Raw genomic sequence first — 25,729 nt, forward strand, 5'->3', positions numbered from 1 at the left:
AGCAGCCGGAGCCGGCCTGGGGGGTTGGGACCTCCGGCTGCAGGTCCGCCTGGGCCAGACGCGCGAGAGCAGGCAGCGGGTGCGTGGTTACCGTCCCAACCTCCGCAGTCCCCGCCGAACCCCGACCCTCCCGGCCGCCCCCGCCTCACCTCGCCGCGATGCGCCTCCGCCGCCTAGCGCTGTTCCCGGGCGTGGCGCTGCTTCTAGCCGCGGCCCGCCTCGCAGATGCCTCCGACGTGCTGGAACTCACGGACGACAACTTCGAGAGTCGCGTCTCCGACACAGGTTCTGCGGGCCTCATGCTGGTCGAGTTCTTTGCCCCCTGGTGAGGCCACTCTGCCGGGGCGAGGGAGGGAGGGAGGACGAGGCTGGGCCGGGGACTAGGGCGCGGGGAACGGTTGGGCCTACGCAGCACCGGCGCTCTCCACCATTCCTGCGGGCCCCTGCCGCCGCCGGCACGGTTCCCACCCCCGGGAAGCCGGAGGTGCCTCGCCTAGAGCGGAGAAGTCGGTGCTGATCGGCTGGGAGCGACACCCGAGAAGGAAAACCCGAAGGCTCCTTTCACGCAGGGCCACATCCTTAACCTCGGCGCTCTTGCGGCACTTCCTATTTGCAGAGGGTTTAGCTACCCCTTTTACCCCCTCCCCCTTCGATATGTATCTTTACAGTTTCTGGGTTAGTCAGCATAAATGTTCTCCAGTCTACAGGCCTGGCATCCCCAAAGCCTAATAGTGGAAGCGAACGTTTCAGCAAGTGCAGAAGTCTTGGACCCCAGGGTATTTTCTTTCTTCTTGCCCCACAGCTATTGCTTTCTAGCCAAGGTCACTCAGTGGCTGCAGAATGGTCATAAGTGCTTTCTTGAGGCAAGCAATTATTTTGTCCATCGCATAGCGTGCAATTTCCGCATTAAACGGATCACTTATTTCTCAGTACTGGCAGAAGACTTATGTCAAAATAAAAGAGTAGATGAACAAGAATAATTCCATTAGAATCTGTCCAAATTGTCAGTTTTAAGTTTTAATTAGGATTTCTGAAAAAAAAGTGACAGACTCCACAATGAGAAAGTAGCCGATGTTGGAGAAATACTCCATTTAAGGGTAACTTAATTGAACAAGGGTGCAAATTCATTAGAAGTAACTTGAAATAAAAAAACTGTCTTGGGGGAAAGGGAGAGCAAATAGGAATTCTGCCCCAGTCAACCTGTTTTTTGGTTTTTTTTCTAAACCTCCAAATCATAACCATAGCAAACTGATTATCTTAACCTTGGGGTAGCTCAATATATCCATGCTAATTACAGAACTTAATTTTTCCCCTCCTGGCACAATGACCCCTACTTAAAAACTATCTGTATTTAAAAGTATCGGTAAAAAAAAAAAAAAAAAAGTTAGTGTGTAACTTTTGCTTGCTTCAAACTCTGGTCTTCACTCTTCAGGCTCAGCTGACCTGCTGAGGGTTACTCTAAAAGTATTGTGGTGAAGACTATCTGAATCAGAAGGATGTGCACTTTAAAGTAGGAAGGCTGGAGAATTGTGGACCATTAGACTGTTAGTTTATTTTTTTAATTTTTAAAAAATTTTTTCAGACAGAGTCTTGCTTTGCTGTCCAGGCTAAAGTGAGTGCCCTGGCGTCAGCCTAGCTCACAGCAACCTCAAACTCCTGGGCTCAAGCAATCCTGCCTCAGCCTCCTGAGTAGCTGGGACTACAGGCAGGTGCCACCATGCCCGGCTAATTTTTTCTCTATATATTAGTTGGCCAATTAATTTCTTTCCATTTATAGTATAGACTGGGTCTCGCTCTTGCCCAGGCTGGTTTTGAACTCCTTACCTCGAGCAATCCTCCCGCCTTGGCCTCCCAGAGTGCTAGGATTACAGGCGTGAGCCACCGAACCGGCCTAGACTGTTATCCTAGAGCAGAATTTTTTTGTTTCAATTGAAGGCATTCTTGCCTACTTTAAATTGTTGCACGTGCTTCCTTAAAACTACATATCCCATCATGCTCTGAACTGCCCCTAGAATTGGGCGGATCTCTGCTGTGGTGTCTGCTTTTAATTGGTTTAAAAGAGAAGGTCATCCTCCACAATGCCGGTAAGAAAGATCAGTTTTCTGTGTGAGCAATTCTGAGTCAAGGAAGTCTCCTGTTGATAATGTCTTTATTTCTCCACAATCAACTATAGTATTTTTATTTATTAACACTTAAGCTGGAAATGTTTTCTGACTGCTATATACCTTTTAAGACCAGGAATACTATCTCAAAAGGTAGATGGGAACAGTTAAAGAATCTTTGTTGAAGAGTAAAATGGCCCTATTTTGCTGCTTTTCTTTTTTTCTTTGTTACCACACAGATCATTCATTAAGGAAAAAATGGCCCTATTTTGAGCAAGTTCTTTTTCTCGTTTGAGGTTTTTTTCCCACTTTCATTTTACAAGTGAAAGTAAAAGCTTTCTTTGCATTTGATCTTCTAGACTAATATTTTCATTATGGAATTAATTATCTATATAGGATGAGAGTATCTGAATTTTTCTGAGGAAATAAATAGCACTATTTAAATATTTGATAATTTCTGAAAATGTATTGATTAGTGTTAATTATAAGTCCTCAACATCGACTTAGGTTGTAGATGTGTGTGCTGCCCTCTAGGATAGTCGTAATAAATAATGATAAATGTGCTTATTCCTTTACTTGAAATCCCCCTCTACCCTCCAATTGATCTCTTCAGCATGAAGATTTAGCTCAAAAGTTAACTTTTTCCTTCCCTGGACAACTAACTGGTTGATCCTTCCTCTATATCGGTACCTATCTGTCACCCTACCAGACTGGTGCTTCTATGAGTAAAGGACTATATCAGTTTTTCTATCAGATGCTAAAGAAGCATTTGGCCATGGCAGGAATATGAGGTAATGATTCTTGGGTGAATATATATTGAAAGCCGTTAACTGCTAGGTGCCATCACTGAAGGTAGATGGGACTGTTTATATTTTAATATTTTCTGGGGATGGGTGAAATAAGTAATGGTTGGTCTTGATGGAACTGTGTGACTAACCCTTATTTCCCTTAAATTTCACCCTAGTTCCATTCCTTCTGTATTTAAAGAGCACAGTCTCCAGCCTCATTGGAACTCTCTGTGCACTTGATGACTTTAATGATATTGCCGGCTGGGTGTGGGTGCTCATGCCTGTAATCCTAGCACTTTGGGAGGCTGAGGCAAGAGGATCACTTGAGGCCAGGGGTTTGAGACCAGCCTGAGCAAGAGTGAGACCCTGTCTATTCTTCTACAAAAAACCAGAAAAATTAGCCAGGAACGGTGACACAAGCCTATAGTCCCAGCTACTTGGAGATTGAGGCAGAAGGATCGCTTGAACCCAGGAGTTTGAGGTTGCATTGAGCTATAATGATGCCACTGCCCTCTAGCCAGGGTGACAGAGCGAGATTCTGTCTCAAAAAAAAGGGGGGAGGGGATATTTGCCAAAGTTTAGGGCAATGGTTTTCAGTCCCAGCCTTGCAGCTTATACACAAACCTGGTTCCTTCTCAGATTCCTGGAGATTTTCATTCAGTAAGCCATGCATGCTGTTTTGTTTTAATTCCCTGTGGCTATTTTGTATGCATCTATAGTTGACACCTACTGGCCTTACCTAATAACTATTTCATAGTTTTTTTCTCTTCAAATGTTTGAAGATAGTTGAGGTGAAACTGTTAACTCATAATTCTGTTTTGCCCCCACCTTGACCAGGAGTTTGAGACCATGTTGGGCAACATAATGAGACCTTGTCTCAAAAAATAAAATAAACCTTTATTATGCTCTGGGCATGATGGCTCACACCTGTAATCGTAGCACTTTGGAAGGCCGAGGTGGGAGGTGCTAGAAGTCAGGAGTCTAGCAAGAGTAAGACCCCCGTCTCTACAAAAAAATTGAAAAAATTAGCTGGGTGTGGTGGCGGACACCTATAGTCCCAGCTGCTACGGAGGCTGAGGCAGGGGGATTGGTGGAGTTTGAGAGATTGCAGTGAGCTATGATGATGCCACTATGCTCTAGCCCAGGTGACAGAGCAAGACCCTATCTAAAAAAATAAAATAACCCTTATTTACCCCAGATACATTTATTTTTCAGATAAATTGGTGATTATATTAAATCAATTATACTTTGCATATTTTGGTTGCAACCCAAGTATCCCTATATCAGTGTTTAAATTTTTATGCAAAATTAAAGGAATACAGAAGATAGTAACGAATAATACCTTATCATATAGGAGCCGTGTGTGTGTGTGTGTGTGTGTGTGTGTGTGTGTGTGTGTGTGTGTGTGTGTGTAGTTTGTTTGTTTGAGACAAGGTCTCTGTTGCCCAGGCTGGATGGAGTGCAGTGGCAGCATCATAGCTCATTGCAACCTCAAACTCTTGGGTTCAAGGGATCCTCCTGTCTCAGCCTCCCAAGTAGCTAGAACTATAGATGTGCACTACCATACCCAGCTAATTTTTCTATTTTTTGTAGAGACAGGGTCTCACTATGTTGCTTAGGCTGAGGAACCTTATTTTATGTCTCAGTAAGAAAAATATGCCACCATTGAAAATATGATTACAAGACACATCAAAATTTCAGGAAAATATGCATGTGTGAAATATAGTATAGGGAATGATATTTATTCATCACTCAGTCAAAAACAAAGCCAGGACAGTTGAAACCCCTTTGTACCTCTTAGGTATCTTATGTGTTCCCTCATTTTTTTGGAGACAGAGTCTTGCTCTATTGCTCAGGCTAGAGTACAGTGGTAGCATCACTCCTGGCCTCAGGCAATCCTCCTGCCTCAGCCTCCCAAAGTGACAGCGTTGTGCCACTGTGCCCAGACTGTACTCCCTCATTCTGAATTTAGTGCTTATCATTTGGTTCTTTCATACTTATAGTAAATATGTATGTGACCCTGCAGAATGTCTTTTTTTCAGTATCACTATTCCCTCATTAAGCTTTCTAAGAATAATAATAATTATTATTGTTGTTATTTTTTGAGACAGTCCCACTCTGTTGCCTGAACTGGAGTGCCGTGGTATCAGCCTCGTTCACAGCAACCTCAAACTCCTGGGCTCAAGCAATCCTACTGCCTCAGCCTTCCGAGTAGCTGGGACTACAGGCATGCACCACCATGCCCAGCTAATTTTTTCTATATATTTTTAGTTGGCCAATTAATTTGTTTCTATTTTTAGTAGAGATGGGTCTCACTCTTCCTCAGGCTGGTCTCGAACTCCTGACCTTCAGCAATCTGCCCGCCTCAGCCTCCCAGAGTGCTAGGATTACAGGCATGAGCCACTGCACCCGGCCTCTAATAATTATTTTTTAATAAGTCTCCTGAAGACTTTGGAGAATATAAGCTCTTATAAGTCCTTTGTTTTAAACAAATTTTAGGGGTAAAATATTTCCATGTTACTTATCAATCTATCATTTAATAAATTGAGGCTGTTGGCTGTGAAATGTTTCTTTTCTATTCCTTCTGTTTTCTTTCTGTATTTGCTGTCTCTTGGGTGGTCACACAACTACTAACTTTCTCAAAGTGATCCCTCTGCAGCCCATTGGCTTTTGAAGAGATGATATACAGCTGATCATGTCCCCTGATAAGGAAGAATATATTTCATGTCCCCCTCCCCCCACATTGTATATACAATGTACCTCTGGGAATGTTAGGACTTTGTGGGTAGAGGAGCAGGTGCTTCTGCTGGCCCTTAGGGAAAATTTTCTAGTTTATATATTTTCATTAGTTTTCATGGCCAGGTGAACTGTGTAGCTGTAAAAACAAGGCTTGCCATTTTAAATATCTCATTTTAATGCTGTGTTAAAACTCAGTTGATGGCCAGGCATGGTGGTTTATGCCTGTAATCCTAGCATTCTGGGAGGCCGAGATGGGAGGATCGTTTGAGACCAGCCTGAGCAAGAGCGAGACCCATCACTGCTAAAAATAGAAAAAAATTAGCCTGGCAACTCAAATAGAAACAAAAATTTAGCCAGGCATGGTGGCTTGTGCCTGTAGTCCCAGCTACTCGGGAGGGTGAGGCAGGAGGATTGCTTGAGCCCAGGAGATTGAGGTTGCTGTGAGCTAGACTAATGCCGTGGTACTCTAGCCTGGGCAACAGAGTGAGACTGTCTCAAAAAAAAATAGTTGAGAAGGAAAAAGCCTCTGAGCTGTGAAGTGCTTATTTATATGAAATGAGTACCTCCTTCCACTAATCCCTCAAACTAGGTTTCTGGTCATAGAGACTCATATTGAAGAAATGAAGAAAAAGCACTTGATGTGCTTGATCACAACTCAGTGTTGATTCTTCAAGAGTTAATATCATACTTGGGACATTACAAAATTTCAGTCACTATATTTTTTAAGAACTACAGTGCTGGAAAAGTACCTTCCTTTGGGGGAAGTCTCCCAGAAATGGAATTATTGATATCTTGTTTTTCATTCAGCCTAATTACTCAAAAGGGCATGAACCCTTTCCCTCTTTAATATGAAGTATACTTCTCACTGCAACTTTCAGGACTTCTTGTTAACCACTTCCAGACCAGCGTCGTCGACTCTATGCTATGAAGGCGCACAGCTGAACGTCAACTTTAGCTGACAGCCGTGATACGACTTTTCTAATTTTTCATTTATCAAAATAAAATTGTGAACATTTAAAAATAACATAATGAAAACATATATATACATGCTACCTATTCTGATATTTACATTACAAGTAAAGCTGCCTGTAAAGTAAAACAAGCTTTCAGTGCTTTCAAGCTTTCCTCATTGCACAAGAGCAAAACGGATTCCTGGTCAATGCACAGCACAAGCTATTGGGCAGACTGTGAGTGCCGGCTGTGGGCAAGGTTTCGCAGCTGGTGAGCACGGTCCCGAAGTGGTTAAGAAACTAGATGCTGCTCTGGGCTGACCCAAAGCTGTAGAGTCAACCTCAGGCTTGAGATAAGACCTTTACCTTCTGAGAGCTCTGGTTTACCTCAGCAGTAATGGATATTATTCAGGTGATATTTTTACTTTTGGAATCATCTGTTAGCTCAAAAGTAGTATTATATATATAATATATTAGAAATTCTTCCTTGCGAGACAAAATTAAGAAGTGTAGGATTAAACTGAGAATTTGGTTTTTATATATATATACACATATAGGTGTGGACACTGCAAGAGGCTTGCCCCTGAGTATGAAGCTGCAGCTACCAGATTAAAAGGAATAGTCCCATTAGCAAAGGTAAGTACAGGTGGATTCTTCATTTAAAGGAAATGAAGTATTTTAAAATGTAGTTTATAAAATTAACATTCATTTTCTCTATTCTTACAGTGCTAAGAAGAGTGAATACTAGTTTCTGGGAAAATACACAACTGACTATTGTATTAATTATAGTTTCAAAAGATTAAAAGTAGTGAGACTAAGAAAATTACTGGCATAAGAAGTAAAATATATGGTAAATAAGAATTAAGGGGCAAATAAGGAAAGTAAAAGTACAGTTGTAAAGGTTAGAGGAAAATTATCATTGAATAAATGAGTTCCTTAAACTGCCATATGGGCCAGGTGAGGTGGCTCACGCCTGTAATCCTAGCACTCTGGGAGGCCGAGGCAGGCCGATTGCTCAAGGTCAGAAGTTTGAAACCAGCCTGAGAAGAGTGAGACCCTGTCTCTACTATAAATAGAAAGAAATTAATTGGCCAACTAATATATATATAGAAAAAATTAGCCGGGCATGGTGGCGCCTGCCTGTAGTCCCAGCTACTTGGGAGGCTGAGGCAGCAGGATTGCTTGAGCCCAGGAGTTTGAGGTTACTGTGAGCTACGCTGACGCCAGGGCACTCACTCTAGCCTGGGCAACAAAGTGAGACTCTGTCTCAAAAAACAAAACAAAACAAAAAAAACTGCCATATGATAATCACAATGATGGGAATAAGAAAATGATTTGAGGGTGTTGACAAGTATGTAATCACATTGGTCAACTGCAAACTTGGTATTTGTTTTTACAATTAAAGTAATGCTTCCAGAATTTTGCCATCATTCTGTATAGTAAATTCCAGTTCTAGTCTAAAAGCTCACACCTCTGCCAGCCTCAGATAAATAGAAGTTCAATCATGATTTAATTTTTGCCTCTTATGACTATAGCCTGTTTGATTATAGACACATTAATTTTCTGGATCTCAGTTTACCCATCTTAGAGCATAAGGATCTGATTTGGAGTACATGGCTAAACAGATGGAAATTGTTTTCCCTCTTCCTGATAGGTTTCACTAGCAAACTAGCGAAGGGAGCATGTACAAGTAATGATACCTTTGCTAATAACTCTAGATGATTTGCAAAATCAGATTATACCCCACCCCACCTAAGAGTATATGTACACCCATCTGTATATCCCCTTGATAGTTGTTATCAAAGTAAGCCACTGTTAATAATTTAAGTGATTTATCCCTCACATGTTCTAAGGCAGAAAAAGGTAGAGACCACTGCTTTAGATAATAGAGACTCCAAGGGCAGAATTTAAATAGTAATTTTTGTATTTTGTACGAGACCTGGGAATCTTGATTTTAAAGAATTGCCTTTGGCAGTTCTGCTGTAGCTAGGCAAGCATCAGTTTGCCCTTAAGATCTAATGTTCTGTGGCATGTATGCCAGTTGCTTGATTCTCTCATGATTTGACCAATCCTAATATTTTGGGAATATAGGAAGAACCTGCAGCAGGTATTTGAATAACAAAGTAATTTTTGTTTCAATCTTTAGGTTGATTGTACTGCCAACACAAACACTTGTAATAAGTATGGAGTCAGTGGATATCCAACCCTGAAGATATTTAGAGATGGTGAAGAAGCAGGTGCTTATGATGGGCCTAGGACTGCTGGTAAGGATCCTGAATTTACATTCTGGAAACTGAATTTGTTAAATACCTTATTTGTAGTAAAACCATGAAAATGTGTTTTTTTACATAATAAACTTTCAGTCTTAAAAATTCCTCATCTCAGGGGTTAGTTTGGCAGTTAACAATGTATAGATTATGTGAGTAGTATAGAAAATACTTGAACTTGAGTTATAAGGTCAGATAGACATTTTTTCATTTGACAAATATTTTTTGAGTTCCTTCTCTATGCTGGGTAGTCTAGATATACTAGGTGCTTGGCATTTATCGATAAAACAGACAAGGTCCCTACTGTTGTGGAGCTTACATTCTGGGGGGTGAGAGAAAGAAAGTAACAAACAGAGTTTTAAAAATACATATGTACTGGGTACGGTGGCACAAACCTATAGTCCCAGATACTCAGGAGGCTGTGGCAGGATCCCTTGAGATGAGGAGTTCAAAGCCAGCATGGGCAACATAGCGAAATCCTTCGTGTGTGTGTGTGTGTGTGTGTGTGTGTGTGTGTGTGTGTGTAACCACCTTACACACATTAAGAATGCTACTATTAAAAAAACAAAATTATAACAAATGTTGGGAAGGATGTGGAGATTGGATGGAACCTTTGTGTGTACTGTTGTTTGGAGTGTATAATGGTGCAGCTTCAATGAAAATCATTATGGTGATTCCTCAAAAAAATTAAAAATAGAATTACCATATGATTCAGCAATACCACTTCTGTGTATACAGTAAGTCCTTGTTTAACATTATTGATAGGTTCTTGGAAACTGCAACTTTAAGTGAAACCAATGTACAACAGGTCCTTGACTCATGTCCTTCCTTAAAATGTTGACAAGATTGTTACACATCATTTCCATTTAAGGTCAAGTTGCAGTTTCCGAGAATCTATCAACAACACTGAGGGTGTACTGTATACTTAAAACAAGATGGTTGTACACCTACTATAAATAGAAAGAAATTAATTAGCCAACTAATATATATAGAAAAAATTAGCCGAGCATGGTGGCGCATGCCTGTAGTCCCAGCTACTCAGGAGGCTGAGGCAGCAGGATTTCTTGAGCCCAGGAGTTTGAGGTTGCTGTGAGCTAGGCTGACGCCATGGCACTCACTGTAGCCTGGGCAACAAAGTGAGACCCTGTCTCAAAAAAAAAAAAAAAAAAAAAAACCAAAAACCAAAATGTGCTATGTACATACAATGGAATATTATTCACCCTTAAGGAAGGAAATTCTGGCGCATGGCTACACCATGGATGAACCTTAAAAACATTATGTTAAGTGAAATAAGCCAATCACAAAAAGCAAATACTATATGATTCTGTTTACATGAAATAGCTAGAGTGGTTAAATTTGTAGAGACAGACGGCCAGGGACTGGAGCAAGGGAAAGAGGGAATTGTTTTATGGGTAGAGTTTCAATTTTACAAGATGATAACTGTTCTGGGGATTAGTCGTACAACAGTATACAACCAATATACAACAGTATACAGAACTATATAGGTACACATGGTTAAGATATGTATTTTTTTTTTTTTTTTGAGACAGAGTCTCGCTTTGTTGCCCAGGCTAGAGTGAGTATTGTGGCGTCAGCCTAGCTCACAGCAACCTCAAACTCCTGGGCTCAAGCAATCCTCCTGCCTCAGCCTCCCAAGTAGGTGGGACTACAGGCAGGTGCCACCATGCCCAGCTAATTTTTTCTATATATATATATTAGTTGGCTAATTAATTTCTTTCTATTTATAGTAGAGACGGGGTCTCGCTCTTGCTCAGGCTGGTTTCCAACTTCTGACCTTGAGCAATCCGCCCGCCTTGGCCTCCCAGAGTGCTAGGATTACAGGCATGCGCCACCGCGCCCAGCCTATAGATTAATTTTAAATCTTTTCCTTTTTATTTTTCATTTCCAAAGTGACTTGAATATTTTTTTTTAGTAGAGACTGGGTCTCGCTCTTGCTCAGGTTGGTCTCGAACTCCTGACCTCAAGCCATTCTCTCGCCTCAACCTTCCAGAGTAGGATTACAGGTGTGAGCAACCATGCCCGGCCCTATTTTAGCAATTAAAAAGTCAAAAAAATATATGGATAAGATAAATTCAGTTATGATAAGAGTGTTAAAGAAAGAAAATAAAGTGGATGATGTAGTGATTGAGAGTGTGAGAACCACATAATCAGGATGGTCAGGGAAATAACCTTTTAGCTAAGACCTGAAAGATAGGAAAGAGCCAGCCATGAGATGATCTTGTCCAGAGCTTTCTAGACAGAGGGAAATCAGGTGACAAAAAGTCCTTAATGTATAACTGAGCTTACTGTGTTCAAGGGATGAAAAGACCATGTGGCTAGAATATTATTAGCAAGTATGAGGTAAAGTTTGAGAGGTAAGGGTAGCCTGGATCCTGCAGAGCCCACAACTGATGAGGAAAAAATATTCTCATATGATCAAATACATTTTTACGTTGGACCTATCAAATAATCAGGCATATTTTTTGCCTTTTCATGATGGAAAACCAAGAGGAAAGGATCAAGTTTGGAGATTTTAGGAGATGTAGAATTTTTTTTCAGTATGTATGATTGTTATTGATACACACATGTCATACCCCTGCCTAATTCTGATGCCATCTCAAGACTGTTTGACCTTGGGGCTTTTCCCCTGGCTGTATTCACAAGCATAAATGATCTTTGTTTGCAGGGCTTGCTCCTTTGTGTCATCCAGATCGTGGCTTAAATTTCACCTCAGAGAGTCCTTCCTAGGCCACTAAATAAATCTAAAGTAGCCACCCAGTCATTTTCTTATCACATCATCATCTTAATTCTCTGCATATAGCTGGGTGTGATGGTGTGTACCTATAGCCCCAGCTGCTTGGGAGGCTGAGGCAGGAGGATCAGGAGTTTAGGAGCCTAGGAGTTTAGGTTACAGTGAGCTATGATAAGGCCACTGCAGTCTACCTTGAGCAACAGAGCAAGACCCTGTCTCAAAAAAAGAAAGAAAAGAAAAAAATCCATAAAGAGAAGGAAGAAAAAAAATTACCTCAGACATGCAAAATAGGCTTAATCATGTTGAAAGAGTTGAACTGTACTCTTAGCCAATTAGCAAATCATTAGAGTACATAGGAAAAGAAAGGGGTAGAAAAGGTAGAATACAGTGGAAGAGTAGTACTGCCTCTGGTCTGTGAGCATTTTGAGCCTGTGAATGGTGTTAATAGATCCTAGGACAAAATGAATAACCATCTGTCAACTAGGCTTAAGGGATGAAAAGATTTTTTGTATGTTGCCCAGGCTAGAGTGAGTGCCATAGCATCAGCCTACCTCACAGCAACCTCAAATTCCTGGCCTCAAGCAATCCTCCTGCCTCACCCTCCCGAGTAGCTGGGACTACAGGCATGCACCATCATGCCCGGCTAATTTTTTCTATATATATTAGTTGGCCAATTAATTTCTTTCTATTTATAGTAGAGACGGGGTCTCGCTTTTGCTAAGGATGGTTTCGAACTTCTGACCTCGAGCAATCCGCACGCCTCCCATAGTGCTAGGATTAGAGGCGTGAGCCACTGCGCCTGACGTATTTAAACTTTTTAATTTAATTACTTTTAGTTTTTAGAGATAAGGTCTCACTCTGTTGCCTAGGCTGGAGTACAGTGGCCTGATCATAGCTCACTATAACCTCGAATTCCTGTGCTCAAGTGATCCTCCTGCCTCAGCCTCCTGAGTAGTTGGGACTACAGGCATGTGCCACCAAACTCAGCTAATTTTTTGTTTTTGTAGAGATGGCATCTTGCTGTGTTACCCAGACTAGTCTTGAACTTCTGGCCTCAAGCGATCCTTCCACCTTTCTTTGGGACTCTCAAAGTGTTGGAATTACAGGCGTGAGCCACCATGGCCTGGCCCTATTTAAACTTTTTCTTTACTTAACTAGCTCATTGTACCTCAGTGGGAAAGTATGGTTTTGGCTGGATCCTATACATGGTGTGATTTGACAGAAAGCAGGAGAGAGAGAGAGAGATACACAAGCTAGTCAAGTGATTGCATTTTTTGCTTTAAAAATGTAAGGCTAAAGATAACTCTTTGTGCTGTTTGAGAATAGGAATTTGTCTATTCATTTAACTTATTTGTAAGATGGATGTTTATTGAACTTTATGTAGGTAGGCACTGTTAGAGCTAGGTATATATCAGTGAGCAAAACAGTCCCTACCCATTTGGAATTTACTTGATAGTGGAGAGAGAGAGAGATGTAAAAATAATAGTTAAATCTCTTTGGAGGGCAGTTTAACAATTATAAACGTATATGCCCTCTGACCCTGTGAATCCACTTCTAGAAATTCACCATATAGATACTCTATCATGTGCAAAATGACATTAATACAAGGTTTATTACAGAAGTATTTGTAACAAACAGCAATATTGGAAACCAATGGCCATCAATTATGGCTGATTAAATTATGGTATATCCGTATAATGAAACACTAGGCAACTATAATTAAAGGTTGAGACAGGCCAGGCACAGTGGCTCACGCCTGTAATCCTAGCACTCCGGGAAGCCGAGGTGGGCAGATTGCTCAAGGTCAGGAGTTCGAAACCAGCCTGAGCAAGAGCAAGACCCCATCTCTACTATAAATAGAAAGAAATTAATTGGCCAACTAATATATATAGAAAAAATTAGCCAGGCATGTGGTGGCACATGCTTGTAGTCCCAGCTACTTGGGAGGCTGAGCCAGGAGGATTGCTTAAGCCCAGGAGTTTGAGGTTGCTGTGAGCTAGGTTGATGTAATTGCCAGTTTGTACATAAAATGTCTAGTCTAGAATGATATACAAGAAACTGAAATCTCATAAGGAAGAAACTGGGTAATAACTAGGAACAGAGTAGGAAGAAAGCTTTGACGTATATCCTTTTGTACCTTTTGAATTTTGAATCATGTGAATAATTACCTTCTCAAAAATTATAAATAAGTAATGGTGTTGCTATAACTTTTATCTTGACTTCTAAGATGGAATTGTCAGCCACCTGAAGAAGCAGGCAGGACCAGCTTCAGTTCCTCTCAAGACTGAGGAAGAATTTGAGAAATTCATTGGTGATAGAGATGCCTCTGTAGTGGGTAAGTAGCAAATATTTAATTATGCCATAAAATCATCAACTTGGTTTCAAAAACCCCCTATGTCTGGGAGAACCACAAAGTTAAAACAATGTATGAAACCTTGGGGCAGTGAAAAGATAACTACAAAATTAGGTCAGCATTACTATAATGCAGGAGAAATTGGTATTTTATTTCAGCAGGTTTGTGTTCTTATAGATCAATTTCCATTAAAGAACTGGAATAGGAATATCTTTGGCTTTTTCTAACACTTTTTAACCTGTGATATTTGACTCATGTAATAGGGTAGTTATGACTGAAAATAATGTTTTCAGGCAGGAGGATACAAGTAAATAATAAACTTATGTGTCTGCTATTTTCACAGTAATTGGGTAATTTAAAATTTAAGGCCAGATTGCTAGGATTTGTCTTACATTTTTACAGCAGTCTTTGCTTTCTCAGGTGTTGCAGTATGTTTCTCATTTTATCCTTAAAATGAGCCAATTATATACTTTTTGAATGTTAGCTTTGTTTTTTGAATGTGATATATGATAAATTTGACCTAAAATAAATTTAATCATGTAAGTTATGTTTGTGCTTCTCTTAACCTCATCATTCCTATAATAAAACTGCCTTCCTGGCAGCAGATGGTTTATCATTTATTTATTGATTGATTGATTGAGGCAAAGTCTCGCTCTGTTGCCCAGGCTAGAGTGCTGTGGCGTCAGCCTAGCTCACAGCAACCTCAAACTCCTGAGCTCAAGCAATCCTACTGCCTCAGCCTCCCGAGTGGCTAGGACTACAGGCATGCGCCACCATGCCCGGCTAACTTTTTTTCCTATATATTTTTAGTTGGCTAATTAATTTCTTTCTATTTTTATAGAGACAGGGTCTCGCTCTTGCTCAGGCTGGTTTCGAACTCCTGACCTTAAGCAATCGGCCTCTCAGAGTGCTAGGATTACAGGCGTGAACCACCACTCTGGGCCAATCATTTAAATTTTTTTTTTTTTTTTTTACTTTGGGGCAATGGAAAGTACAATCATTTAAATTTGAATAGAAACCACTTCTTATCATCTGGATCTTAATGTTTCTATATATTTTACAAGGAATTGACTGTAACGGGCATTTATTAAACATTAGTGTTTCTGTCACTTTTCTAGATTTGCAGTTCTAAAGACAAGACATAAAAAAACTGATTTACAGTTTATTTTGACATATTGTCTTAATTTAAGCCTTCTGATACATGAAATAGTCCCTGAAACTCTAGGCAATTAAGCAATTTGCCCAGATTTATTCAATTATGTGAAAGTAGAACTAAGTCTTGAACACTGACAAATCCTCTCCTTTGGCTCTCAATTATTTCTGTAAAGGGTAGAGGAAGGATTCTTATCCTAAATATTGTGCCAAATATCCGAGATAGTCATGGTAAAGCAGACTCAGTCCTCTTACCTACATCTGTAATAGAATAAAGGCTTTGAAAAATAGAAGAAATTTATAGTTTTGAATATCCATCAATATTTATTGCTTCTTCTTTTAACATTTTCTATGTAGGTTTTTTCGATGATTTATTCAGTGATGCTCACTCTGAGTTCTTAAAAGCAGCCAGCAACTTGAGGGATAATTACCGATTTGCACACACCAATGTTCAGTCCCTGGTGAACGAGTATGATGATAATGGAGAGTAAGTGACTGTTGAATGCCCTTGTAAATCTCTGGACCGAGTGCTATTGTGTGAACTGGTGATTTTTGTGCCTAATTTTTCCAAAAGGTTTATTGAGTGCTTGCAAGATATTAAGCTAAGTGCTGGAAATTATGGCTACCTTTGAGGGGCATCTATCTAGTAGGAAGAGATAGTGTATAAGTGAATATATGTTGTTATGATAGAAGGATTAACAGGGTGTTGGTACAAAGGAGGGAGTGATTTATTTTTCTTCTGTAAGACTGCAGTGTCAGAAAAAGCTTTATAGAGAAGGTGACTTGAAAGATGAGTATTTTCCAGGAAGGTTATGGCAGTTGAGATTAAAGTTATTCCAGATAGAGCAGCAGGAGTGAGATGTATTACTATCCTCATTTTATAGAGGAGAAAACCCACAAAAAAGAAAATTGCCTAGCTTTGCACAGCTAGTAAATAGCAGAACTAGGATTTGTACCTGCAAAGTCTGGCTGCAGAGTTAGTAGGCTTGACCGTAGTCTACCCTAGATTGAGACACACAAGGTATATAGATGGATTTGGAGCCATTTGTGGCTGATTAGCAAGCATACCACCTGTTAACCGTTTTTTTTTTTTTGAGACAGAGTCTCACTGTCTTGCCCAGGCTAGAGTGCTGTGGCGTCAGCCTAGCTCACAGCAACCTCAAACTCCTGGGCTCAAGCAATCCTACTGCCTCAGCCTCCCGAGTTGCTGGGACTACAGGCATGCGCCACTGTGTCTGGCTAATTTTTTCTATATATTTTTAGTTGGCCAATTAATTTCTTTCTATTTTTAGTAGAGACAGGTTCTCACTCTTGCTCAGGCTGGTTTCGAACTCCTGACCTTGAGCGATCCTCCCTCCTCGGCCTCCCAGAGTGCTAGGATTACAGGCATGAGCCACCACGCCCTGCCAATGCCTGTGTTTTAATTGACATAAAGCTAGTTAATGGTTAATATTGGAAATATTGAGAAGGGGATGTAAGGACTTAAAGGTGTTAAAACATTGCAAAAAACAAAAGTGATGGAGTTTCTGTGGGTGTGTGTAGTGGGGGAGGGGCCGGGGGAGGAGTGAATGAGGGAGAAGCTAGAGGCAAGATATTGTTAGAATAGTGGTGTTTTGTTGGAAAGAAAGCTGGTACTAGATATAAAACTGTGACTCAGAACCAAATCTGATGTACAGTTTTAGCTGAACAAAAGACTGGAAATTAAAGAAGAAATTTGCCTCCTTAAGTGTTCCAGTTGATTCAGGAAAGCTTGACTTAGGTGAGAGGCAAAGAAGTTCCAACAAGACAAAATTTTATAAACTTGGCTTTACTTGGCTTCTCTATCTTAGGAATAGAGAACTCTACAACAAAGGAATTTCTAATGAACTTAAGCTAAATATTATCTATAATTGTATATCTACGTATAACATTATGTAACTAGAAGGAATCTTAAAAGTGTTTTCTGTAATTAAGTACTTTTCTTACTATGTGAGAGGTGCATTTTTCAAGGAGAATGATAGGGCAAGGTACCTTCCAATAAAAGCAAGCCCTGTTTTATTGTACATATTGGGGGTTGGGAGTAAATTGGATTAAATTGATACCAAGGTCTTTGAAATTAGTGGTGGAGCTAAAGTTAGAACCAAGATCTCTTAGCTTTCCAACTCAGGATTTAATCAAACCCCTGTACCCAAGAAGCGGTTAACATCTTAGTGTTGACGAAAAGATCATTTTGTTGAGTCTATGGTACCAGAAAAGAGTCTTTTTTTTTTTTTTTTTTTTTTGACACAGAGTCTTGCTCTGTTGCCTGGGCTAGAGTGCCATGGTGTCAGCATAGCTCACCAAAACCTCAAACTCCTGGGCTCATACAATCCTCCTGACTCAGCCTCCCTAGTAGCTGGGACTACAGGCACATACCACCATGCCTGGCTAATTTTTTCTATTTTTAGTTGCCCAATTCATTTTTTCTATTTTTAGTGGAGATGGGGTCTTGCTCTTGCTCAGGCTGGTCTCAAACTCCTGAACTCAAGCAATCCTCCCAGCTCGGCCTCCCAGGGTACTAGGATTATAGGTGTGAGCCATCATACCCAGCCCAGAAGAGAGTCCTTCTGTGCTAGATGGTGATAGTAAAAGTGGCAGCAAAAGTAGGTAGTCAGAGCTTTAAATAAAAATGGGAAATAGTTCCTCTGCTATCTGCCTACTAAGACTTTTTCTTTTAAAGGGGTATCACCTTATTTCGTCCTTCACATCTCATTAACAAGTTTGAGGACAAGACTGTGGCATATACAGAAGAGAAAATGACCAGTGGCAAGATTAAAAAGTTTATCCAGGAAAACATGTGAGTACCTGTCTATACTTTGTGTAGGATTTCTTTGCTTCGTTTTAGTTTGTTTACCTGAGTTACTAAGCAGAGCCATGTTTTGGCTTAAATAGCCTATTCAAAGGGTTATAACAATAATAGCTTAAGTTTACGTTAAAGCAGTAACATGTGGGTCCTAGAACTCCTATTGTGGCTCTGTAAGTTATATTACTCAATTCTTTTCCTAAATGTTGAAAATCTCTTTCCTTTATAAGTGCTATCAGTTACTTTGTGTGTATAATTCCATAATATAACTATGAACCTACCAAAGTTGATAATGGATTATTTCATTTCAGTTTTGGTATCTGCCCTCACATGACAGAAGAAAATAAAGATTTGATACAGGGCAAGGACTTACTAATTGCCTACTATGATGTAGACTATGAAAAGAATGCTAAAGGTTCCAACTACTGGAGAAACAGGTAATAAGAATTATTTTGCCTTTGTAAACACATTTACCCAATTTATAAACAGTCCCTTTTAACTATCCTATTACCATGTGTGATATCAGAGCAGAAAAGAATGGGAACAAAGTGTTTCAAAAATCTTTTGGTTGACCGGGTGTGGTGGCTCACGTCTGTAATCCTAGTACTCTGGGAGGCCGAGATGGGAGGATCATTTGAGCTTAGGAGTTCTAGACCAGCCTGAGCAAGAGCAAGACCTGTCTCTACCAAAAATAGAAAAAAATTAGCCAGGCATGGTGGTACATGCCTAGAGTCCCAGCTACATGGGAGGCTGAGGCAGAAGGATTGCTTGAGCCTAGGAGTTTAAGGTTGCTGTGAGCTAGGCTGATGCCACGGCACTCTAGCCGGTGCAACAGAGTGAGACTCTGTCTCAAAAAAAAAAATCTTTTGGGCATGGCTTTTATAAGTATTTCTTTGTTTTGTGATACATTGTCTCCAAACCTTCCAGTAAGAAAGGAACAAATTTTATGTAAAACACATTGTGCCTACCTACTTACATATTTAGATTTGCATTTTATCCATATAAACTTTCTTTTCCGATCAGTCATTATGCCTATAATAGGTTTTACAGTTATATAACATATATAACAAAATTCAGTGAGAGTGGACTGGTTGATTGGGTATCACAAATTTGGCAGTGAAATTCCTAAGTCATGGAAGTATACCATAATCCTGTGTAAGTGCCCAAAAACAGATTGTTCAGACTGATTCCAGAGGGCGGCAGGAACTATAGAACTTAGTCTTTACTTTCTAGCCACTTACCTCTTAGTTTCAAATGTGTTTTACCATTTACTGTTATAGTCTTGGCACAAATTTCTCTTATTTCCCACAGAGTAATGATGGTGGCAAAGAAATTCCTGGATGCTGGACACAAACTCAACTTTGCTGTAGCTAGCCGCAAAACCTTTAGCCATGAACTTTCTGATTTTGGCTTGGAAGGCACTGCTGGAGAGATTCCTGTTGTTGCTATCAGAACTGCTAAAGGAGAGAAGTTTGTCATGCAGGAGGAGTTCTCGTGAGTTCTAGTTAACATGAGTTTAGGATTTGATTCAGCAAGGAAATTATTAAAGCCTTTTATACAGAGAATTTATAAACAATAATAATTTGGAGTATGAAGATAGTTCATCTAGTCAAGACCTATGGCTGTTTTTTTTCTCAATTGACTTAAGTATAGGTACTTTAAGGATCATGATTTTGAAAATTAACAAAAAGATGGCAGCTTATAATTCTTACAATTCCATTCTCCCATTAGAACTAGTAATAGAATCCATGCTGCTGCTTTTTGAGATTGAAAAGGGGGAAAACACATTTCTAGATATTGTGCATGTTCATGTGAAGTCAGGATTTCACATTAATGGAAAACTGCCGGTCTTCCTTTTTATCCTTGATTGTTGTTTTTAAAACAATGTATGAAGGCCAGGTGCTATGGCTCATGCCTGTAGTCCTAGTACTCTGGGAGGCCGAGGATCGCTCAAGGTCAGGAGTTCGAAAACAGCCTGAGCAAGAGCGAGACCCCGTCTCTACTAAAAACAGACAGAAATTAATTGACCAACTAAAAATGTATAGAAAAAATTAGCCGGACACAGTGGCACATGCCTGTAGTCCCAGCAACTCGGGAGGCTGAGGCAGAAGGATTGATTGAGCCTAGGAGTTAGAGGTTGCTGTGAGCAAGGCTGATGCCATGGCACTCTGGCCTGGGCAACAGAGTGAGATTGTCTCAAAAAAAAAAATCTTTATTTTTAATATGTTTCTTCTATTTTATCAGATTTTAACATGAGGCAAGATGAGGTTACCACTTGAGGTTAATGAGGCATGTATAGGTGTTCATATGTTTTCATGTTCTAATTTCAAGGAAATTTTTTTACTCAAAATTGTTTCCGTTAATAAGATAGTAAACTTCTACTTGATTTTATTTAAGAAAAAAAAAAAAATAAGATAGTAAACTAAGGCTTACTAGCAATGAGAAAGGAACATTCTGTATTCAATGATTGATTAGGTGACTGTGGGATTGTATTGGCGCTGACTGAGTAAAGTTGTTCTTTCAATCATTAAAGATAATAATAGAAGATTGAACAGCCTCTTTGAGATTGATGTGATTTCAGATCAAACCAAACCAACCCTCTCCCATCCCCACAGAATGTCTTAAGACCCCAGACACAATATTTACCTTCACCTTTTGAGACTTTGGGAGATTAAGAGAAGAGAAAATCTTCCTTGCGAGCCAATCAGTAAAATAAGATACTGTAAATACACACTTATTCTCTAGAATGACGAGACAAGACCTGGCTCTTGTATAAAAATGAATCTCCAGGCCGGGTGCAGTGGCTCACTCTTGTAATCCTAGCACTCTGGGAGGCTGATGTGAGTGGATTGCTCGAACTCAGGAGTTCAAGACCAGCCTGAGCGAGACCCCGTATCTATTATAAGTAGAAAGAAATTAGCCAAACAACTAAAAAAATAGAAGAAATTAGCCAGACATGGTGGCATGTGTCTGTAGTCCCAGCTACCTGGGAGGCTGAGGCAGGAGGATTGCTTGAGCCCACGAGTTTAAAGTTGCTGTGAGCTAGTCCGATGGCAGGGCACTCTAGCCCAGACAACAGAGACTCCGTCTCAAAAAAAAGACGAATCTCCAGAAGACTAGTGTTTCTTCCTTCTCTGAACTTACTAATTCACAAAGAACACACTAGAAATAGAACAAGGTGGTTTGTTTCTTACTCAATCAGTACTACATACTGAGACATAAGAGCCCATTTTTTACCTTTGAAATTGAAACTAAAATACGTAGAAGTTATTCAGAGAAATTGCTTTTAATCCTTGCAGTGGTAGGAGTAAATTAACAAATCTGACCCTTGTTTTTCCAATTGTAGGCGTGATGGCAAGGCTCTTGAGAGGTTCCTGCAGGATTACTTTGATGGCAACCTGAAGAGATACCTGAAGTCTGAGCCTATCCCAGAGAGCAATGATGGGCCTGTAAAGGTGAGGTGCTCATAGCCTCACCAAGCTATAAGCAGTTGCCTCCTCATTTCTTTATCCCAAAAATGCTGAATCTAAATGAAGAACTTGTTCACCATCTTTTTTTCTGTCCTCACCTCCATGAGTCATAAAGTAAACATTGGCAGAGCTCATAATGCTTGGTAGGGACAGAACACCTTCATAGAATTTTCTGATGGAATTTATATTAGGGCTATATTCCTGTCTGGGATAGAGCAAGCTAACCCATAAGAATAGTTTTGTAGCTCTGAAATTTTTCATTAGAAATAGGGTCTAGCTATGTAGCCCAGGCTGGTTTTGAACTTCTGGGCTCCAGTAGTCCTCCTGTCTCAGTCTCCAGAGTAATTGGAATTACAGACATGTACCGCTGCACCCATCTGGCTTGAAATTATTTTAAGGAATGGTCAGGTAGCACTTATCCATCCTATAACTTCCTGAACATAGTTTGACAGGTGACAGACATGGGTATGAATTGATTTCTAAGGAATGCCAATATATATATATATTTTTTGAGACAGAGTCTCGCTTTGTTGCCCAGGCTAGAGTGAGTGCCGTGGCATAGCCTAGCTCACAGCAACCTCAAACTCCTGGGCTCAAACAATCCTCTTGCCTCAGCCTCCTAAGTAGCTGGGACTACAGGCATGCGCCACCATGCCTGGCTAATTTTTTCTATACATATTAGTTGGCCAATTAATTTCTTTCTATTTATAGTAGAGACGGGGTCTCGCTCTTGCTCAGGCTGGTTTCAAACTCCTGACCTCCAGCAATCTGCCCACCTTGGTCTCCCAGAGTGCTAGGATTACAGGCATGAGCCACTGTTCCTGGTCATTCCAATATTTTTAATATAATCTGTAAATGTGATTTGGGTTTCCATGACTTATTTTCAGTGGTAACACATCAAATGTGAGAGGGATTGGGTCCAGAAACAAATGTAGCTTATGAATTTATTCCTTTTGTTACCTTATCAACCAGAGAATCTTCTGTGTTTTCCAGGTAGTGGTAGCAGAGAATTTTGATGAAATAGTGAATAATGAAAATAAAGATGTGCTGATTGAATTTTATGCCCCTTGGTGTGGTCACTGTAAGAATCTGGAGCCCAAATATAAAGAACTGGGAGAGAAGGTAAGTCTGAACCCTACTCTGAAGATAAAATTTGAATAGGGCTGGAAAGTTAATTCACCATTGGCCAATTACTTGACCTAATTAGTTTAGATCCTATGTGATTTTTTTTCCCAACTACTGACTGTTTATGCACTTCCTTTTGACTGCCCCCTAGTGTCTCTAACCTGTGCTGTGCAATGCATCAGATACCCACTTGAACATTCCATTCCTTAGACTCAATCTAGATTATAGTTAAAAAGATCTAGAAGCTTCTGAATTTTGGTAATGGCTTTTATGAATCCATATATTCATTCTTTTTAAAACACTTGGCTTAACCTTTATTATTTATTTATTTATTTTTTGAGACATAGTCTCACTTTGTTGCCCAGGCTAGAGTGAATGCCATGGCATCTGCTTAGCTCACAGCAACCTCAAACTCCTGGGCTCAAGCAATCTTCCTGCCTCAGCCTCCCGAGTAGCTGGGACTATAGGCATGTGCCGCCATGCCTGGCTAATTTTTTCTATATATATTAGTTGGCCAATTAATTTCTTTCTATTTATATTAGATACGGGGTCTCGCTCTTGCTCAGGCTGGTTTTGAATTCCTGACCTTGAACAATCCACCCGCCTCGGCCTCCCAGAATGCTAGGATTAGAGGCATGAGCCATCTCGCCTGGCCTTGGCTTACTTAGCCTTTATGATGTCTTATTCAGGCCAAGTAAATTTGAAGGTAGCTCTATGTAGAGTCTTACTATGTAGGAGCCAAGAAAAAAAGGGAAGCTTGTAGAACATTAGGTACTATCATGGGAGCTACTCTTCCCATCTGAGCAACAACTTATTCAGGTACATGAAGAATTAGATTGTTTTAAGGCCTGAATTTATTAAGTGTCCCTCAGTCACTGAAAACTTGAAATTTAAAGATCTAACCTTTATTAACAGCTCAGCAAAGACCCAAATATTGTCATAGCCAAGATGGATGCCACAGCCAATGATGTGCCTTCTCCATATGAAGTCAGAGGGTATGTAGATAAAAAATTAAGCATCTAGGCAACTGATAAGAAAAAAGCTAGGAAACCATTTCTTTACTGGACATGGTTGTGGGAGGGGGTCATATCCCACTTGAGAACAGAACCAAAGTGATTCCTTTTTGGCTTAGAGTTCTGCAGTGTGAGCCCACATGACTGCCAGAAATTTGTTCGCTTTAATTCTTGAGAGTTTTGTTGGGGGGAGTGTCATGACAGGGTCTTATTCTGTTGCCCAGATTGGAGTGCACAGGTACCATTGTAGCTCACTGCAACCTTGAACTGCTGGGCTCAAGCCAGCCTCCTGCCCCAACTTCCCAAGTAGTTGGAACTATAGACATGTGCCACTGCACTGGGCTAATTTTTTTATTTATCTTTCTCCAGTTTTCCTACCATCTACTTTTCTCCAGCCAACAAGAAGTTAAATCCAAAGAAATATGAAGTAAGTGCATTGCCCTGTCTCCCCGCAAGTATACACACAGACAACACACACACACATGCTTGTACATATCCAGTTCTTTAACTGGGTTTATTTAACTTTCAACTCTAATGGTCAATATATGTGGTTGCTAATATGCTTTTACAGACTGAAAAGTCTTCCAGTTGGGGAGGGGGACACAAATTAGGGTTCTTTAAAAAGCTCAAGTTTCAGAGTAATCTTTCTGTTTTCAGGGTGGCCGAGAATTGAGTGATTTTATTAGCTACCTGCAGCGAGAAGCTACAAACTCCCCTGTAATTCAAGAAGAAAAACCCAAGAAGAAGAAGAAGAAGGCACAGGAGGATCTCTAAAGCAGCAGCCAAACATACTACTTTGTAAAAAGGACTCTTCCACCAGAGACGGGAAAACCATTGGGGAGGACTGGGACCCATATGAGATTATTACCTCTCAGCACTGAGAGGACAAAATGGATGTAATCTGAATCCTGTTAAATTTTCTCTAAACTATTTCTTAGCTGCACTGTTTATGGAAATACCAGAACCAGTTTATGTTTGTGGTTTTGGGAAAAATTATTTGTGTTGGGGGAAATGTTGAGGGGGTGGGGGGAATTGAGTTGGGGGGTTATTTTCTAATTTTTTTTGTACATTTGGAACAGTGACAATAAATGAGCCCCCTTTAAACTGTCTTATTTCCATGTGATGAGGGACCAAAGGTTCTCTAGACTATCACTATCCAATGGAACTTTCTGCAGTGATGGAAATGTCCTATAATCTGTCCTGTCCAGTTCTTGTATCTATGGATCATCTGAAATGTGGATAAAGTCTACAGCCATACTACCTCCAACTGGCCCAATCTGGTCTGAAATGTGGCTAAGAACTACATTTTTAATTTTCATTAGTTTATTTTTTTAATTTTTATTTTTTTTGAGACAGTCTCACTCTGTTGCCCGGGCTAGAGTGCTGTGGTGTCAGCCAGTTCACAGCAACCTCAAACTCTTGGGCTCAAGCAATCCTTCTGCCTCAGCCTCTCAAGTTAGCTGGTACTACAGGCATGCGCCACCATGCCCAGTTAATTTTTCTGCATATTTCTAGTTGGCCAATTTCTTTCTATTTTTAGTAGAGACAGGGTCTCACTCTTGCTTAGGCTTGTTTTGAATTCCTGACTTTAAGCGATCCACCTGCCCCGGCCTCCCAGAGTATTTTCATTGGTTTAAATAGCCACATAGTGGCTACCATATTGGTCACTGCAGCTATAGACTGTGTCCATAGTTATCACTTCAATATCCTTTCCAAATTTCTCATCTTTTTATCTTGTTGCATGTTTATTACCCAGGGCCCTCAGTGATTAAAACAGGTGAGGGGCTTTTCTTTTAAGGCTGTCTCTGGCCCTGTCTATGCCCTAGGGATGGGTTGCTGTTTATCCTTGCCACCTAGCTAAGCTTATTGCATGTTTATACCTCCCGAGGACTGTTCTCTGCCCAGAAATGCCCTGCAATAGGTGTGGCATCAGGTTGGGGTTCTCTCCAAGTTGTTTCAGGAATTGCTGGCACTGTTGAGTATAGCTTTCCCCCAAAGCCTAGGGCATGGCCTACTAACCTCCCTCTGCAGTGGAACTGGGAAAAGCAGTATCGTTCCTGCTTGTGAGTGAAGCATCTACTTTCTTCTGTAATAGTGAAGAACGAAAAGGATAGGACTGAATTTATCTATTTTTGTTCAAATGAACAGAACCATTTCCCTCTTTATAGCTAAATCTAAATCCTGTACAGTGTTCAGT

General features: G+C 40.3%; 1 protein-coding gene across 1 annotated transcript; it reads left to right on the plus strand.

The window, feature by feature from the left end:
• The first annotated feature begins 12 nt into the window (after positions 1-12).
• PDIA3 (protein disulfide isomerase family A member 3) lies at positions 13-24,636 on the plus strand. Its single transcript, XM_012766658.3, has 13 exons — positions 13-325; positions 7,137-7,215; positions 8,726-8,843; positions 13,826-13,933; positions 15,461-15,590; positions 17,802-17,918; positions 18,236-18,361; positions 19,236-19,418; positions 21,271-21,379; positions 22,388-22,516; positions 23,435-23,514; positions 23,902-23,959; positions 24,190-24,636. The coding sequence occupies exons 1-13, from the start codon at positions 159-161 to the stop codon at positions 24,304-24,306; spliced, it is 1,521 nt and encodes a 506-aa protein (XP_012622112.1). The 5' UTR covers positions 13-158; the 3' UTR covers positions 24,307-24,636.
• The last annotated feature ends 1,093 nt before the right edge of the window (positions 24,637-25,729 follow it).

The sequence above is a fragment of the Microcebus murinus genome, chromosome 6 (assembly GCF_040939455.1).
Source record: "Microcebus murinus isolate Inina chromosome 6, M.murinus_Inina_mat1.0, whole genome shotgun sequence".
In the NCBI taxonomy this organism is placed as follows: domain Eukaryota; kingdom Metazoa; phylum Chordata; class Mammalia; order Primates; family Cheirogaleidae; genus Microcebus; species Microcebus murinus.

What these genes read in the sequence shown, in the direction of transcription:
- PDIA3 (XM_012766658.3), top strand. Translation starts at nt 159, where the DNA reads ATGCGCCTCCGCCGCCTAGCGCTGTTCCCGGGCGTGGCGCTGCTTCTA. An exon ending in GTCGAGTTCTTTGCCCCCTG is followed by an intron (nt 326 to 7,136) that starts GTGAGGCCACTC and finishes ATACACATATAG; the next exon opens with GTGTGGACACTGCAAGAGGC. An exon ending in GAGTATGATGATAATGGAGA is followed by an intron (nt 15,591 to 17,801) that starts GTAAGTGACTGT and finishes TTTCTTTTAAAG; the next exon opens with GGGTATCACCTTATTTCGTC.